General features: G+C 43.5%; 1 protein-coding gene across 3 annotated transcripts in view; it reads left to right on the top strand.

Moving 5' to 3' along the window:
- Positions 1 to 17,745, top strand: part of RAVER2 (ribonucleoprotein, PTB binding 2) — a 95,723-nt gene that overhangs the window by 18,660 nt on the left and 59,318 nt on the right. For all 3 annotated transcript variants that reach the window (XM_033916287.1, XM_033916286.1, XM_033916285.1), the window contains exons 3-5: positions 4,126 to 4,595; positions 7,350 to 7,541; positions 17,581 to 17,707. In XM_033916287.1, coding sequence (XP_033772178.1) covers positions 4,126 to 4,595; positions 7,350 to 7,541; positions 17,581 to 17,707 — 789 coding nt within the window. The remainder of the gene's footprint in view (positions 1 to 4,125; positions 4,596 to 7,349; positions 7,542 to 17,580; positions 17,708 to 17,745) is intronic.

Genomic DNA, 17,745 nt, shown 5'->3' with positions numbered 1-17,745 from the left:
TTCTTTCTCCCCCAAGCCACTGCCGAGTTCTGAGTTCTCCCTGCTTCCCTTCCCCGTAAAGAGGACGCTGAAGCGCCAGGCCGACCAACCTTTGCCACCCGACGTCAATTCTAACGTCGGAGAGGAAGTTCCAGGCCAGCCAGGCAACGATTGGCTGGCCCAGAACTTCCTCTCAGACGTCAAAATTGACGTTGTGTGGTGAAAGTTGGTTGGCCCGGCGCTTCAGCGTCCTCTTTACTGGGAAGGGAAGCAGGTTGGGCACCCCTGCTCTAGGCGAGCCACACTCAAGTGGCTAAAGAGCTGCGGTTTGCTGACCACTGTTCTAGGGCATAGGTGTCATTCTGGATGAACGGGTAATATCCCCTTGCTTGCAAACTGTGCAGAAAGAATCCACTCCAGATTTTGAATCCCTCCTTCACTAGAAGGCTCTGCCTTCAGATTTTCCTTCTACTTGCGAGCCAGAAGGAGTCTTTCTGATATGCTCTCTGTACTTATTTTTGGTGTTTTTCAATGGCTTTTTTGTGGTTTTCAGTGCTCCAGAGCGCCCCAGGTCGAGGGGAAAGTGCTGCCTCAGTGGAGAAGAAGCAGATTTGAGATCTGCAGTTGTTGGGCCAATCCCTCTGTAGTACCTGTTAGCTTGCCTGCAGAAACTGTTGTGGAGCTCGGGGTCTGAACCCCTAGAAGCTTTGCTTGCCTACTGGGTCGCAGGGGCTTAAATGCAGGATGTTGGTCACCTGCAGGGGGCTCAGCAGGGCTCTTCAGGGTGCTGGCTATGTTTTGCCCCTCCCCACACACTTTTGAATACATGGGTCTGACTGGCAGCCCAAAGATTTCAGCGCTGAAGGACAGTTCCAGTGAGGCAGTAATTTCTTCTACAGATCCAGCTGTTTAGGAGAGCTGAGGCAGACTGTAGCAGACCCCTATCTACAAAATTGGGGGTGGGGGGGCGTTGTCTCCAAATCTTGATTTTACAGGTTTCTGCCACTTCCTGTAGGATTCCCTGTCTCTAAAATCCTATTTTTGTTGTTTTTTAATTTTCTGCTAAGCCATTTTAGGGCCGTTTTTCTCCAAAGTTCTCCAGAACTTTCACATCACCTTTTTTTTGCCTCAGGCTCTGTTACCCCTAATTCATACCACATCTTTGCTCCTTGGATGCTGGTAGAGCGCCCTTGTGCCGTGTGTTGCGAGGCATGTGAAGAGTGTTGGAGCTTCTGGTTTAGCCTCCCCTCGGATCTGTGGGGCTGAGGAAGCATTGTAGGGCCTGTCTGCTGGGAGAAATTCCAGATACCCAGAACATTGGTTTACCTAAATTTAGGAGTGTGGAAGCCCTATAGCCAAAGAGACTTAAAATAGTCACCTAGAGAGGACTCTGCACTGCTCAGTACAGCAGTCTCTCTTGAATTTTTTAACTTGATGTGGCAAGCTTATTTGGAAGGACTAGATTCCTAGGGGAAGTCTGGCAGCACACCAGGGAGTGCTTGGGCTCCTAGGGTGCACCTAGCTCAGTTTCAGAGACTGGCCAGGATCCTGTGGGCCTTTCCGATGAAGACTCTGAGAAAGAGGGGTCAATCTGCATATCTTTACTTGACCAAAGCACAAGCCTCCGTGGCCCATGTTAGGTTGGACACAGACTTTGCAGGTCATCTGGGAAAAGTCATTCTCTTGGCACCAGGTTGGCCATGTGAATCTAGTGTGTCTTCAGAGGGTCTCAGGTCTTAGACTGACAGAGCAGCCGGACATTCTTTCTCGGGGGCCAGTGGTCATAGAAGATCCAGATTGCTTTGCTCTTATGATATGTCTTTTGACCACATGGTGTTAGCGCACAAAGGATACTCAGAAGTAGTGATTGCTACTCTAGAGAGGCAAAAAGCCTACAATGCTCTCTGCTTATACTAAGGCATGGGAAACTTTCCAGCACTTCTGCAATAGGGAGGAGGCAAAGCCTTTCTCTGTTCTGATCTCGGTGGTGGTAGCCTTCTTCCAGGTGGGCATTGATGAGGGTCTTACAGTAGCATCTCTGAGTCCAAGTAGTGGGACTCTTGTGCATCAGGGCCCAAAAGTGTAAAGTTTCCTTAGCGTCTCATCCAGACATAGCCAGATTTCTGAAGGGGGTGCTGCGGCTCAGGCCCCTGATAAAACCTGTTATTCCATCATTGAACCTCAATATAGTTTTACATGGACGCAGGCTCCATTCAAGTCGCTGTCTCTTTCCTGTAGAGTACCCTTCCTCAAGATCAGGGAGGCTGGAGCTTCTGTGCACACTGTTTATGCCTTTGCTGAAGATTGTTTTGGCTTTCCATGTCAATCAAGAGGTCAGATTGCTGGTGTTCCAGTCCACAGGTTCTAAGAAGGACTGGATTCTAAAAAAGTTGGATCGAGGAGAGTGTTTCTACGCTATCTTGCAATTACCAATGAGTTCTGACCATGTTTTTGTGCTTTCCACTAAGTCCCGACATGGAACACAGGTATCCAAGGCCATGATTTCCAGATGGATCTGCAGAACCATTTAGTCAGTGTACATATATTGCCTGTGGAAAACAGTCACCAGTCTTCATAAAGGTGCATTGAACTAAAAGTGTGGCTTCTTTTTGAATGGAAGCTCAGGTAGTCTCCCCCAAGGAGATTTGTAGGACAGTGACCTAGTCCAGTGGTTCCCAACCCTGATACCCTCACAGTGTGTCATTCTAGAGCCCCACCCTGTTAGTTATCTCCTGCATCTGCCTACTGTCTTAATAGATGGTTCGAGTCCAGATTGAAATTTGGGTGTCAGTCTGATTTGAAGGGTATAATCTTTTGCTATGAATGATCTATTGCTCCATAAATATTTCTGTTTGGCATGATTGTTTCGCTGTATAAATTGTTCAATGGCAATGTTTAATATGCATGTTTTATAATTTTGGAGCAGAACAGAGTTATAGTTCAGGGAGTTTCCCCATACCCCTCCTTCACATGTTTCTACACTGTGAACCGAAAAAAAAAAATCCACACAAATGTTTTTTGTTGTATCTTTCACAGAACTCAGCCAATTCTTATGAAATTTAGTGCATTGTGTCCTGAGTGAAATTGATGACTTTTGTACTAGAAGGGATGATTAGATTCTTACCTCAATAATTTTCTTTCTAGTAGAAAAGCATATGAGTCTTGAAGTCCTGTCAGATTTAAAATAGTCTGTTTACTGTCTCAGACATGCATGTATTGCATGATGTTTGCTTTTCACTGTCAAGCAGGTTTGAAGTGTAAGATGAAATTAAGCTACTAAGAAGCAAATGAGAGAGTGTAGAATCTCCATAGTTATTAGGGCAAGTTGTGCTTAGCTAGGTGGCTTGTTTGTGCCACCTTGGTTTCTGTTTCCACCTTGTTTTACCAATCATTTTTACATTGATGTATGCTTGTTCACTAATCTTTGCAAAGCAGATCAGAGTTGATTTAGATAGGGATATTCCCCATACCCCTCCTTATGTTCTTATAGAGTTTGGTATTGCTTTGGTATGAACTGAAGAGCTGGGATACAGCCCTCTGAGGAAGGAGGTACAGCTGAGAAAAGAATGTGGCTGATGCCTTCTGCAGGGTTTTGCGACCAGTGGAGGATAAAATCCAGTTGTTCAAAACTTGTATGCTTTTCTACTAGAAAGAAGGTTATCGAGGTAAGAACCTAATCTTCCCTTATGTTGGTGTTGACATATTTTATTTTTACTTGTGGAGATTTCCAGTACAGTTGCATAGTTTGGTTTTGAATTTGGTCAATGGAAGTTGAGAAATGGGTTGTCTCTTTCTCATTGTTTTCTCAGTTCCTGCCCTTATCATATTATCCTGTACTGGATTATTTTAGACTACCAAACATATCCCCCCTATTTTTTTTTAAACAAAGTCTCACGGCAACAGCCCCAAAGCTCTTTAAATCTCTATGGGCTTCAGGGCAGTTGCCACAGTGGCCTGTGCTAAACAGCTTTGTAAAAGAGGCCCATAGTGATTTAATACAAATTAGCCTTTTTGATGGACCAGTAATACAGTACTCTATAGTAATAAAAGCCATTCCCTCCTACTGATGTGAGGATGTAAGAAATGCTTCTGTTAGGAGTTTTGGTTTATAGTGGCGAGTAATGCAACATGATGTGCCTTTTGCAGCTTTTGTTACCCTGCTGGATGGAGAGCAGGCTCAAGATGCCATTCAAAAATTACACCAGTATTCACTTCGAGAAAAAGAAATTACCATCCAGCTGCAGCCAACAGATGCTTTGCTGTGCATCACCAACTTGGACCCCTCCTTCACGTTTGAAGAGTTTGAGGATCTTGTTCGTACTTATGGAAACATTGAGCGATGTTTTCTGGTTTACAGTGAAATCACTGGCCATTCAAAGGGCTATGGGTATGTAGAATACATGAAGAAAGACTCTGCGGCCAAGGCTAGACTAGAATTGCTGGGTCGCCCACTTGGAGAATCCACTCTGTTTGCACAGTGGATGGATGTTAATCAGTTGACCGCAGATCTTATTCATTCCAAGTGCCTTTGTGTGGATAAAATTCCCAAGGACTGTAATGATTCTGAAGAATTATTGCAATTATTTTCTTCTCTGCATAAACCAATTTTCTGTCAGGTAAGTGTTAGCATAATGCAAACATTTTATAGACATGGGAATCTACTATATCTGCATAATGCCTATTTAAGCTCTTATGTTGTGAGGTGGTAATGCTTCATCTTTTTGTTAGCATATTTGGAGTCTCATGATTATGCTTGATGATGCTAAATGAAATGGTTATTCCAGAGTTTTTGGAACAGTATCAAAAATCTTTTACTGTCCATGTTCTGCATTCCTGTGACTGCCCTCAGTTCATTTTGTCTGCTAAGACTGTTCAAAGAAATTTTTCTTAATTTTACTGTAGAGCACAGAAGAAGCTTTTCGGGCTCATTGCCTAAAATTATTCCTGGATCATCCTAATTATGATAGTGGTGTGCACCACATAAAATTTTTAAGGTGCCAAGGTAAAATTGTTGTTTTCCCCAGTAACTATTAATTTGTTTTGCCTTTAACTCTTTGCTATTTTCTTTTGTCTAATTTTATGGCCTGTTTTATTTTAAAATTGATATTTATCTTGCTTGTAGAAAGCAGGCAAAAAGTAAACTGTTTTATTTACCTTCCCTAGCATTTTCTTCTCCCTTGCTGCACTCTCAGGACTCCGAAGTTTATTCTTTAGTCTGAGCTGATGATGGTAGCAGGTACATAAGAATAACCTTACTGGGTCAGACCAATGGTCTATCAAGCCCAGTAGCCCGTTCTCATGGTGGCCAATCCAGGTCACTAGTACCTGGCCAAAACCCAAGGAGTAGCAATATTCCATGCTACCAATCTAGGGCAAGCAGTGGCTTCCCCCATTTCTTAATAACAGACTATGGACTTTTCCTACAGGAACTTGTCCAAATCTTTCTTAAAACCAGCTATTCTATCTGCTCTTACCACAACCCCTGGCAATGTATTCCAGAACTTAACTAAAAAACATAGAAACATGAGGGCAGATAAAGGCTAAATGGCCCATCCATTCTGCCCATCCACAGTAACCATTATCTCTTTCTCTCTGAGAGATCCCACATGCCTTCATCCCAGGCCCTCTTGAATTCAAACATAGTCTCTGTTTCCACTACCACCTCCGGGAGACTGTTCCAAGGGAGGAGCCTGAGGTGTATGAGCCAATCGGGGCCTTGGGCCCCTCCCCGTGCATCACATGATGCACCGGGGTGAGGCATAAGGCCTCAGAAGCGTCACGGGAGGCATTGGAGCAGGAGGGACTGAGCACCCCTCCTGCTCCTTTATGGGTGGGGGTGGGACCGGAATGGGGAGTTGGTGTCCCTTGGGTGGCAGGAAGGAGTTGGCATCCCTCCTGTTGTTTTTTTTGGGGGGGGGAATTCGGGTGTTTTACAGATGGCAGGAGGGAGTGGGAATCTTTCCGCCATAGAGGCAGACCGCGGCAGGCATTGGCGCGGGGGTGGGTGGGTTAAAACCATGGGCTGGCAATGCGTTTTGCAGAATATATTCTGCAAAAGCTTATTGCCAGCCCATGGTTTTAAAGGGCAGGAGAGTCGGTAAGAAGTCTAGCGACTGGTCCTCAGCAGTTGCTTCATTTCGGATCAGCAAGCCCAATCGGTCTTCCTTCTTCTGTTTAGTGAATCGCTGCCTTCCTACTTTGCATGCGGTTTCCCCTCATTTGCATGTGCGGATCGGGTCAGAGGATGATTGGCCAGGAGGTTAGTGAATCAGGTTGGGGAACGATCGGAAGCGTTAGTGAATCTAGCCCTTAATCCAGTATGGCCCATTCTCACGTGAGTTCCATTACCAACTGCTGGAACAGCTCTCCTTGTAGAGAATCCAATATCTCCTTACTTTTAGGAGACCCCAATCAACATCTAGCATATTAAAATTAACTATTAGTAATACTTTTCCTTTTACAGCTATATTTTGACTTCTGCATTGTCTAAATATAGCCCCCTGGTGGGATAGGTTTTGACTGTCCATGTTTCATAGCTTCTTTGAGAGCCTCATACATGTCTTCTAGTGTCCTTTTAATATTTATTTATTTTTTTTTTGTTTAAACAATGTTAAAGGAGTTTTCCTTACCAAAAACATCTCTCTAGTTTAGCTCTGTGGTTTTCATCTTTGAAGACACCCCTTTATTTAAGGACCCCTGTGTATGCGATGCGATGGTGGTGAATTGCTTGACTTCAGGAGAGGCTCCTTGCCTCCTTTCATCTTTTCTCCTCTTTGGCATGATCCCCACCAGCCCAGGATGTTATATGGAACTGAGAAGAAATGAAATGTCTCTGAAGTGTAGGAACTCTTTCTCTGCATGAACCTGAAAGGCTTGCATTTTTCTATAAAGCTCTGGAAGAATGTTTATTTGGCATCAAGTGTTGCTCATGACCCCATGTGTATGACTGAACTGCTGTCTTTGGAGAATTCTATTCACCATGTATTTCCATTTGGTACAGATTTCTTTTAATGATACTTTGATACACGATAAAGCTGGCATCTCCCAAGTACAGAAAGCATATGATATAGCATAGAGTAATATTACAATATAATGTGTTAAAAATAAAGTTTTGATCTATTCATATTAGTCCAATGACAGTTGTATGCTACAGTAAATCAGGTTGGTTAAATGCCACAGACGGCATCTCTAGCTCAGCCAGTCAGCAAGAGGGTATTGAATCCTGATAACACACGTACAACATGGGAGGTACCACTATGAATTGTGGCTTTAAATGGTAATAAGTAATGCTTAGTGTTTTTTTATGAATTTAAAGTAAGCTTTAGAGTACCTGTCTGCTCTGTAATGTTTTGTGAAATCTATCATTCCAGTTTGCTCAGGATGAAGGCAGTTATTTTGGTGGTTTTGCAGTGATTGAGTATGAAACGGCAGAACAAGCTGAAGCAGTAAAGGATAGCAGCAATGGAATATTGCTGAAGGACAATCCTTTACAGGTATCCTTCTGTGCACCTGGAGCATCGGGGCGAAGCACACTAGCTGCACTCATAGCAGCACAAGGAATGGTAAGAATTGCGTCACGCTCTTAACAGAAAATGCCTGAGGGTTTTTGGGTTTTTGTTTTTTTTTTTTTAAGTCCCCTGGTTCATTTGATGCATTATTGTTATCTATACCACGTGCACTTGACAGTCACAATGCACTTAGTATGTACTCATACTGTTCTTCCACAGTTGATTTATTTACCATATTTTTCATTCCATAAGACGCAGAAAAACCAAGAAAAAAAATTCAGAACCAAATGGGGTGCCGTGTCCCCTATCCCCCCTCTTGTGGTCTAGTGATAGGCCGGGACAGGGTACAGGGCACATCTAGTGGTGGGCACGTCTAATGGTAGGCAGCCCAGGCCAGCCAACCCCAAAGATAAGCCCCCCCATACCTTTTTTAATTCTGTCATCTGGCTTCGCTCCCTCCCTGCCTGCCGCGGCAACCTTCACTCTTCCGAGCTCCTCATTTCCTGGCCAGCGAAGAAATAAAGCAGCAGCGCGGCCGTCAGGAGCAAGCTTTACGCTCTCTTGCTTGTCCCCGCGCTGCTTTCCAAATGGCTGCCGTAAGTTCTCACTAGTCCCGTGAGAACCTACGGCAGCCATTCGGAAAGCAGCGTGGGACTGAGCGGGAGAGCATAAAGCTTGTTTCTGACGGCCGCGCAGCTGCTTTGTTTTGCTGCTGGTTGGGAAATGAGGAGCTGGCTGGACCACCAGGTGAAAAAGGGGGAACGGCGACAGCAGACAGACCCAGGGGAGGGTGGTGGTTAAAAAAGAGGTGTTGTGGCGGCAGCAGGTGAGTGGGTTTAAAAAGGAGGTGCGGTGGGTGGGTGGGTTTTGAAAAGGGGTGCGGGGGCAGGTTTTACAATGGTACGGGGGGAGGGGTAACAATTTGTACCTTCGCTTTATAAGATGCATCGAGATTTCCACCCACTTTTGAGTGGAAAAACAGTGCGTCTTATGGAGCGAAAAATATGGTGGTAGTTTCCCATTTCCATGTGTGGGTTTGTTACATGCAATATTCAGAAATAAACCTTAATGAACAAAACATACCAGCCGATATTCAAACCTACTTAACTGGATAGTAGTGCTGTTGCCTGGATAAGTGGCACTGACTGAGGCCATTCCTAGATTTTCAATAATACTATCCTGATTTTTGCTACCCTGGCACTACCTGTGGGCAGAGCAAGGGCAGCCCTATCAGTTATCTGGTTAGTGGCAATATTCATCCCATTAGTTGGAAAACTGTCTGAAAAAAATTAGATCAACAACAAAGTTTGTCTGGTTAACTATCCTGGTATGAGCCTGAGTATTGCTGATATGAAGACAGTACCAACGATCGGTGCTGAATCCAAATATTTAGCGCCGATCACTGTTCTAACAGCAACATTGAATATCTGGATTTAATTTTTCTTAGTGGCTGCTACATAATTCTGAACCAATGAGTGATTTCCCCTCTTTCTAGCAGGTGGAGGTAGAAAAAAATCTGAATTCTGCCAGTAACATCACCAGCATAAGCTATGATGTTCTCTAGAGCAGTGTTCTTCAACCTTTTTACACCTATGGACCGGCGGAAATAAAATTAATTATTTTGTGGACCGGCAAACTACTAAGACTGAAATTTTTTTTAAAAAACCATCGCCGCTCGGTCCCACAAACCATCTGATCCCATCCGCACAAGCCTCAAATAGTTATGATTTTATATTGAACATATTTTATTAAAGTATAAAAAGAAACAATATTCTATACAATTGTCATTTTATAAATACAAATAATATAGGGCAAAGATCAACAAAACCCCTGTCTCCCCTCCCCCTTCACATATATCCCCTCTACTATCAAGAAAACTGAATAAGCCAAATTATTACAGAATGCTACACAAATACCATGTAACAGAATACCACAGTCACACATGACAGGAATGGTGTTAGGGGAGTGGAACTAGGGCAACTGCCTCCTGGTCAGAGAGAGCCTTAAGCCAGCTGGAAGCTAAAGAAGCACTGGCTGGGCTTTGCACTCCCCAGTTATGTCTAGCAAGATACATATTTCAAATCTGATATATTTGAATCACGAGATAGAAATAAAATTATTTTTTTCTACTTTTTCTCGTCTCTGGTTTCTGCTTTCATTACCTTTTCACTCTCTTCCATCCAGCGTCTGCCCTAAGAACATAAGAATTGCCACTGCTGGGTCAGACCAGTGGTCCATCATGCCCAGCAGTCCGCTCACACGGCGGCCCTCTGGTCTAAGACCAGCACCCTAACTGAGACTAGCCCTACCAGCGCACGTTCTTGTTCAGCAGGAACTTGTCTAACTTTGTCTTGAATCCTTGGAGGGTGTTTTCCCCTATAACAGCCTCTGGAAGAGCGTTCCAGATTTCTACCACTCTCTGGGTGAAGAAAAACTTCCTTACGTTTGTACGGAATCTATCCCCTTTCAACTTTAGAGAGTGTCCTCTCGTTCTCCCTACCTTGGAGAGGGTGAATAGTGTCTTTCTCTACTAAGTCTATTCCCTTCAGTATCTTGAATGTTTCAATCATGTCCCCTCTTAATCTCCTTTGTTCGAGGGAGAAGAGGCCCAGTTTCTCTAATCTTTCACTGTACGGCAGCTTCTCCAACCCCTTAACCATCTTAGGCGCTCTTCTCTGGACCCTTTTGAGTAGTACCGTGTCCAGGTGAGGACGTACCATGGCCTGGTACAGCGGCATGATAACCTTCTCTGTCTCTTCAGTCCAGCATCTGCCCCTTCCATTCACTGTCTGTCTTTCCCTGCCATCTCTCATCCTACCCCCCCCCCCCCCAATTTGGTCTGGCATCCATCATCTTCCTTCTGTTCCCCTCATGGTCTGGCATCTCTGTCCTTCCCCCCCCCCCCCCCCTGTGGTTTTTAGCATCTCTCTCTTCTCATTTCCTCCACTCTGATATGATATCGTTCTCTGCTCTCTCTTCCCTTTTCTTCTCTGGTCTTCCTTCTCTATTTTCTGCCTCCATCTAAATTAAATTCTTTCTTACTATTTAGTCCTGTTTCCCTCTTTTCACTGTGTCTACCCACAGCTTGTCACCCCTTTCCCTCACCCCTCCATTATCTTACTATTTTCTTCCCCCTTTATTTATATCCTCCTTCCATCCAGTATGTGTTCTTTCCCAACTTCCATTCAGTATCTGCTCTCCTCTCTCAACTGACATCCATCTGCCTTCTGCTCTCTCTCCCTTCTCCTCTCTTCACTTCCATCATCGGTCCCCTTCTCTCTCTCATCTCCTCCATTCCATCATCTGTCCCCTTCTCTCTCTCCTCCCCCAACTTCCATCATCTGCCCCATTCCCCTCACCTTTGTGGGTCACTTTCTTTCCCCTGAGGGTGGCTCATGTCAGAGGGGAAGCTTTGGCCGAGCAGAACCGCTTGCAAGGAACAGTGGAACTTACTTGATGTCGATGCTGGGGCCCATTGCAGTTTTGAAGAAAAAAAAAAAAAGGGTGGAAAAAAGAGACCTGCAAAGGTGAGAGGAAGGGAAACCTCCAGGACAGCTGCTCTTTGCCCTCCTTCAGTGGCCCAAGAGTCTTTAGGCAAGCGGCAGCTCTGTGTGCTTTTAACTTCGGCATAGAGCTGCCCCCTAAGCAGTAGTTTAGCGCGGTTTCATGAGGCAGTCTCGGGACCTTTGCTAGGCTGGCCCACATCGCATCATCGAAGCGGGCCGGTCTAGCAAAGGCCCCGAGGCTGCCTCATGAAACCGCGCTAAACTACTGCTTAGGGGCAGCTCTGTGCCGAAGTTAAAAGCACACGGAGCTGGAGGTGCGGAGACAAGGCAGGAAGCATAAGCGGCAGTAGTCCCGGCACAGCGACAGCAACAGGAAGTTGCAAGTCAGCTGATGCCGGCACCATTCGTTGCAGCGGGGACCCGAATCCTTCGCGAACCGGCAAGATATTTTTGCGGACCGGCACCGATCCGGTTGAAGAACTGTGCTCTAGAGCAATCCAGTGTTTTTCTCTGCCTTCAGCAGGTGGTAGGTTGTGCTAATGTTGCTCCTGTCCTTGACCTAGCTCTCTGCTCTGCTGACCACAGCTGTTCGGTTGTCGGGGCCTAATGCTACGATAAATAAATGAGCAGGGAATTTCCCTTTAGGCATACCCAGAGAGAACCAGGGACAATAGAGATGCTGCTGAGGCAGGCCAGGGTAGTCGTAGGTCAGGGCAGTCGCAGGCCTGCATGTGTGCGCCATGTGGTAGGACATTCTGGTTGGCACACACTATGGCCTTCAGAACCAGCATTTGAGCGGGGATGACAAGATTATTTTTTTAGTGTTTAATATTGGACTCGTTTGGTCTGTCTGGGTGTTTTTTTTTTTCCTTTTAGTACAAGCAGTCCCCTGGTTAAGAATGAGTTGTGTTTTTAAAGCTGTTCTGAAGTCAGATTTGTATGTAACTCAGAACTTGTAGATTTTAAGATTCTTGCTGCTTACCTCTGCTCCCAGCTGATAAAAGGGCCAATTGACCCTACCAGTGTTTCCTCTAAGGTACACCACACACTGTTCTTAATGTGGCCATGCATCATTCCTGAATCTGCTACAGAAGTGTAGGAGTCTATGCCACTGAAAATACTGCTCAGTGAAGTGAAATGAAATGAAGCCACAACCGTGTGCTTAAGTTGAGCATCTGTAACTTGGGGACTGCCTGTATTTGACATATGCTGTTCCTTCCCCCCCCCCCCCCCCTTCCTTAGCTCAGATAGATACATTTCTCTTTCTGTGTGCCTACTAAGGCACATTGGCAGTTAGAGTTGCTTCTTCTTAATTTGCTCAGACTGGGAGGACAAATCCCTGGTCATTTGATGGGCTTTTTCATTCTTGTCCAGTGGGTCCATTGGAGCCATGGTGGGGTTTTTTTGGTGCCAGAGCTTGACCAGATGGTTAAGCAAGCTCTGTACAGATCTCTTGGGACTAATCCTAGCCCTTACCCTAACACAGGGGTAGGCAATTCCGGTCCTCGAGATCTGGAGCCAGGTATGAGATGGATTTGCGTGCACTGCCTCCTTGAGATGCAAATCTATCTCATGCATATTTATTGTGGATATCCTGAAAACATGACCTGCCTGTGGCTCTCGAGGCTGGAATTGCCTACCCCTGCCCTATCACATTCTCATGGAGTCCCCTGTTTTGGGGTCTCAGTGCTGTAGGACATATTTGGTTTGATTTATTTGGAGGGACCAGAGAAGGGCTCAGAGGTCCTCTTGGGCTCCCAAGACTCGTGGACTCCAATTCTGGGGACCCTCCCTATTGGTAGACTATGAAGTAGTGATCCCATGAGTTCTGGCCCTTTTGTGATGAGGAACTGTCTCATTTCTTAGACAGTCACATGAGGTCTTGGCTATGTATAAGCCTACCACAGGGGTCCCTTGGGGTTCCAAAGCATTTTCTGTTCCATAAAGCCCTCATCCGCTTGATGGCAGAGTGTGAGTCCCTCCCTAGATGGTCCCTCAAGGCTTACTGCGGTTCTTGTTCATCTCTTTTAAAACAGAAAATAATAAACCTGTAGATTACAGGACTCAAGGCAATATGGATTCACTAGAGGCAGGTCTTGTCAGACAAATCTAATCAATTTCTTTGACTGAGTGACCAGAGAATTGGATAGAGGGACATGGTGTATTTAGATTTTAGCAAAGCCTTTGACAGTGTTTCAGACAGGCGTCTAATAAATAAACTGGATGCCCTCAGGTACTTTTTTTTTTTAAAGAAAGTGTGGTAGATGTGTGGAATAGGTAGAGGTGTTGGAGACAGACTATGTCTGAATTCAAAGAAGCGTGGGACAGGCATATGGGAGCTCTTAGGGAGAGGAAGAGATAGTGTTTGCTGTGAAAGGGCAGACTGGATGAGCCATTTGTCCTTTATTTCTATGCCTTTGCTGAGGAGGTGAAGTGTTTGGCCTTCCTAAAGGTGGGCACTCTGGTTACAGTGATCATGAAGATGATCATTGAACCTGCTCAAGGGGGCTTGGCAATTAGAGAGCTCCATGAAAAGTATGTAGAGCAGCAGTTCCACCTGGCCTTTTCTGTTGGACCTGAGCTATTTGGGCAGTTACATAAGAACATAGAAAGTTGTCATACTGGGACAGACTGAAGGTCCATAAAGCCCAGTATCTTGTTTCCAACAGTGGCCAACCCAGGTCACAAGTACCTGGCAAGAGCCCATAGAGTAAAACAGATTTTTATGCTGCTTATTCTAGGAATGAGCAATGAATTTTCCTGAGTCCATTTTAATGGTTTATGGGCTTTTCTGCATCATGTAGATAATTTGGGTTCCTCTTTCCCACATGTATTACTTTGCACTTGCTCACATTAAATGTCATCTGCCATTTTGATGCCCAGTCTGGTATGGTTCTCTTGTAATTTTACAACTTTAATTATCTCACTAGTTATTCCAATCTCTAGATCATTGATAAATGTGTTTAAAAGCAGTGGTCCCAGTACAGACCCTTGGGCAACCCCACTATTTTACTCTTCTCCATTGAGAATACTGACCATTTAACCCTACTCAGTTTTTAATCTACAAAAGGACATCACCTCATATCCCATGACTTTCTAATTACCTCAGGAGTTGTCATGACCACAGCTGCAAAAGAAAACCCCTGTGGAGAGCAGTGTCATTGATCCATGCATGCTGATGGGATGCTGTAATTCATCCTTTGCAAGCTTGATGGGAGATGAAGCATGCAGTAGTGTTGTCAGATATCGCTGGCATGGAAAAAGGCCTGGGTGGAAAGAGATAAGGACGAGGTCATATGAATTTTTTACACTATTGGTGGCGATATGCAGCTCCCCTCTCATTCAAACTTTGCTGAAGTTAATGTATGCTTTATAAAATAGAGACTTTATACTGAGATTTATAAGATAAAATATGGAATCTTAAAGAACCGATGACAATTACAAGATGAATCAAGTTCCCCTTAAGAAGGGGTGGATAGTTCACCTCTGAAGGTCCTGTACCTGAGAAGAATTTGTATATGGAATAATGTTGCTAACAGTGGTGGTGTATTAAGAGACTATAAGGTTGAAGAGGAGATAAGATTGGGGGAGGGGGGAAGAGAGAGAGAAACATAACCAATCCTTCAAAAAATTAGCTAGTTTACTTATGTTGGATAAGTCAGATTTGTAGCATCCACTTTAACTTCTGTACACAGGTTAAAGAGCTTTCCAAAGAGTGACTGGTTTCTTGTTTCATACGCTTTACAAGAAGAAGTAAGGGGTGTGCTTCGAAACTTAGCCTGACGCTTCTAGTGGGGAAATTCCAGATTAAATGCTCTTCCAGTATATTAGTGCAGTGCCCCATAAAATATCTGAAAACAAATTAATTGACTAATAACTAAGGGTTTATTTATTTTTTTAAAGACCTGAGATGCTCTGTGTTCTGCTTTTGTTGAATCAAATTCTGAATATTTTTCTTTTCAGAAGACCTAGGTAAATAGCATTGCGTTGACGTAATCTAAATGTGTGGAATCCAAGGATTTCATAACTCTCTTAATTTCTTGGATAAAATTCTGTTCTCTTTCCTTTTCATTGGTAGTTCAAGATAGGTTACTTTGGTACAGTGGGTTTTTCCTTGTCTGCAGTGGGCTTACAATGTAAGTTTGTACCCAGAGCAGTGGAAGGTGAAGTGACTTGCAAAGGTCACAAGGAATATCTCCGGATTTCCTTCTCTACTATTAGGGTACCCTTCAACTCCAAATTTCAAAACCAAATTAATGATGGAGATGTAGAAGGTGAGAATACTGTACATAGTGAGTACATTTTTGTTCCAGGCATGTACGTTTTAGAGATGTTTTAGAAATCCCCGTTTATTTAGTATCTCTAAAAGTATAAAGTTCAATTGGAATTTACTTTTCTTTCAAATAAATTGAAATTATTTTAATATACCTCATTGGGTTGTTTTTTTTTTAGTCATTTTACAGCCAAGAGATCTTCTAAATCCTTATTTTTGACAACTCTTCCAATAACTTTAAATGTTTTTATACATTTATACTTTATTGTCTCCAAAAATAAATATCCTTTTTTTTTTTTTTTGCAAAAAAATAGTATACTATGTATTTGGAGAGAAATCTTAGATATTTTTAAATTACCGGTAGTCAAGTCTTCATAAAAGTTGTTCAACACAGCACAGATTTTATGCTTTTATGCAGATACGTTCATCTCTGTATTTAAAGCTGCAACTTATAATGGCAGTACAGCACAGGAGTTACCTCCACTGGCTGTGATTGGAATTATGTGGCAAGATGATCTTCCACTGGACAGGAGTTAGGGATGTGCAAGTAAAGGGGTGTATGAGTGAATCTACAGAGAGAGATGATGGGGGGAAAAAAGAATTGCTGGGGTAAGGTGAAGACGTTTAGTTGGGAAAGTAAGATGGGAAAAGAGAGGCGAAGCTTTGAAATGAGAGGGCAAAGAAAGGACATTGTCTCATAAACTTTTTTTTTAGCTCTGACACACCAAACTCGGGGCCTCTAAACACTAAAACATGTCTAGAGGGCCTTCGAGCATGCATGTGAATGCTAAAAACTCAATTGTATGTAGATGCCTTCCTATGATGCTATGTGGAAGAGAGATGCTTAAAGTGGAATCTGAACTATGAAACAATGCTCTTGAGTCATTAACGACTGATATGTAATCCTACTATAGTTCCCTGCTATTTTTAGTGGGTTAAATGTGTGTACTGAAAGTATCATTATGTTCTTTGAATCATTGTGAATGTTTTACGCTGTAAACCGCTTAGTTATAGGTGGTTAAGAAATTTTAGAAATAAGCAAATGTCGCACACATGTGCGTGACATTGCATGCTCAGAGGCCCTCCCAGATGCAGCCGTGAGCTCTGGGATCCTTCCAAAACCCAGACATATTGCTGGGTTTTGTAAATTCCTCCATCTGGTAACCCCCACGTACGCCAGGGGGCAGAGAGGAGGAGAGCGACACTCTCGTACACAACGTGTATCTTGGCAGTACACCCAGAATTTCTTCACAGCACTCAAGTTTGTGAGACACTGACTTAGGATGAAGTTAAGAGGTGATACTTTTGTATAGAAAGGGTGGTAGATGTGTAGAATAGTCTCGCGGTAGAGGTGGTGGAGACGGAAGAAAGCCTGGGACAGGCACATGATCTCTTTTGGAGAGGAGGAGATAGTGGATGTTGCGGATGGACAATGAGAAGGATTGGGTTGGTTTTGTTTGTCTACAATGTAGGTGGATGTGATGCACACACTTTTCCTCTTTAGTCCGAGAGCAGACCATTCAAGAAGCTGTTAGCAGGATGGAAAGCACCAAACATGTAAGGGCCACCAAAACTAGAGACCAGAGACATAAAGAGGTAATGGAGGAGGATTAATTCAGGCCCGGGGTTAGAGGATTAGCAGCTGGTGTGAGGGTATTTATTTATTTACAAGATTTGTATATCGCACTCTCTCTCTCTCAACCATTCTAGGCAATTCACATACATAATTCAGTACATAATACTAACACAACATAACATTACATAATTAGTAAAATCATTACGTGTACTGTCTGTATTAAAACTCTTGCTGCCACTCATTATCAGGAGTAAAATAAGTATATTCTTCAATGAGCAATATTTTTTACTCACTAGCTGCCAATATAACTTCCATGCTTGCTATTTCTGAGGGCAGAGTTGAGCAGTTAGGTTATCCATATAATGGCTGAATATACATTATTTTACAAGTAACTTTAAGCCCTGTCTCCAGCAATATTCTCGTAACTACATATGTCATTAGTAGAATTCTGGGCTGGGATTTTTTTTAAAACAGTTTGTGGCCAGAAGCTGATGTTAGTCACATAATCTTTTTAAATATCAGGTCCTGTGTTTAAGTTATGATCTCACAGATAATGCAACAGGCACAAGGGTATTTAACGTTTCTTTTTTTGTTGTTGTTGCATTAATTTCAACTTTAAAATTTGCTGCATTAGGGAAGGCAATAAATGTAAATAGAAAAGCAACCTTAAAAAAATGCCTTCCTTTCCATTTCTGTGCTTTTAGCAATGTATTACATATATATATTTTTTGATTCAAGATGCAGAACTGTAAGAAAGGCTTGCTTCCTGAGCCAAACGCAGTCCAGATCATGAAAAGCTTTAGTAATCCTGCCATGCTACAGATGTTGTTACAGACACAACTTCATATGCAAGGGGGGAAACCAGGTAAGGCTTGAAACCTCAAGAAACCCATTCAGTGGTTG

This window comes from Geotrypetes seraphini, chromosome 12 (assembly GCF_902459505.1).
Source record: "Geotrypetes seraphini chromosome 12, aGeoSer1.1, whole genome shotgun sequence".
Lineage (NCBI taxonomy): Eukaryota > Metazoa > Chordata > Amphibia > Gymnophiona > Dermophiidae > Geotrypetes > Geotrypetes seraphini.
Note: the sequence above shows the minus strand (reverse complement) of the source record. Positions and strands in the feature narration are given on the sequence as shown.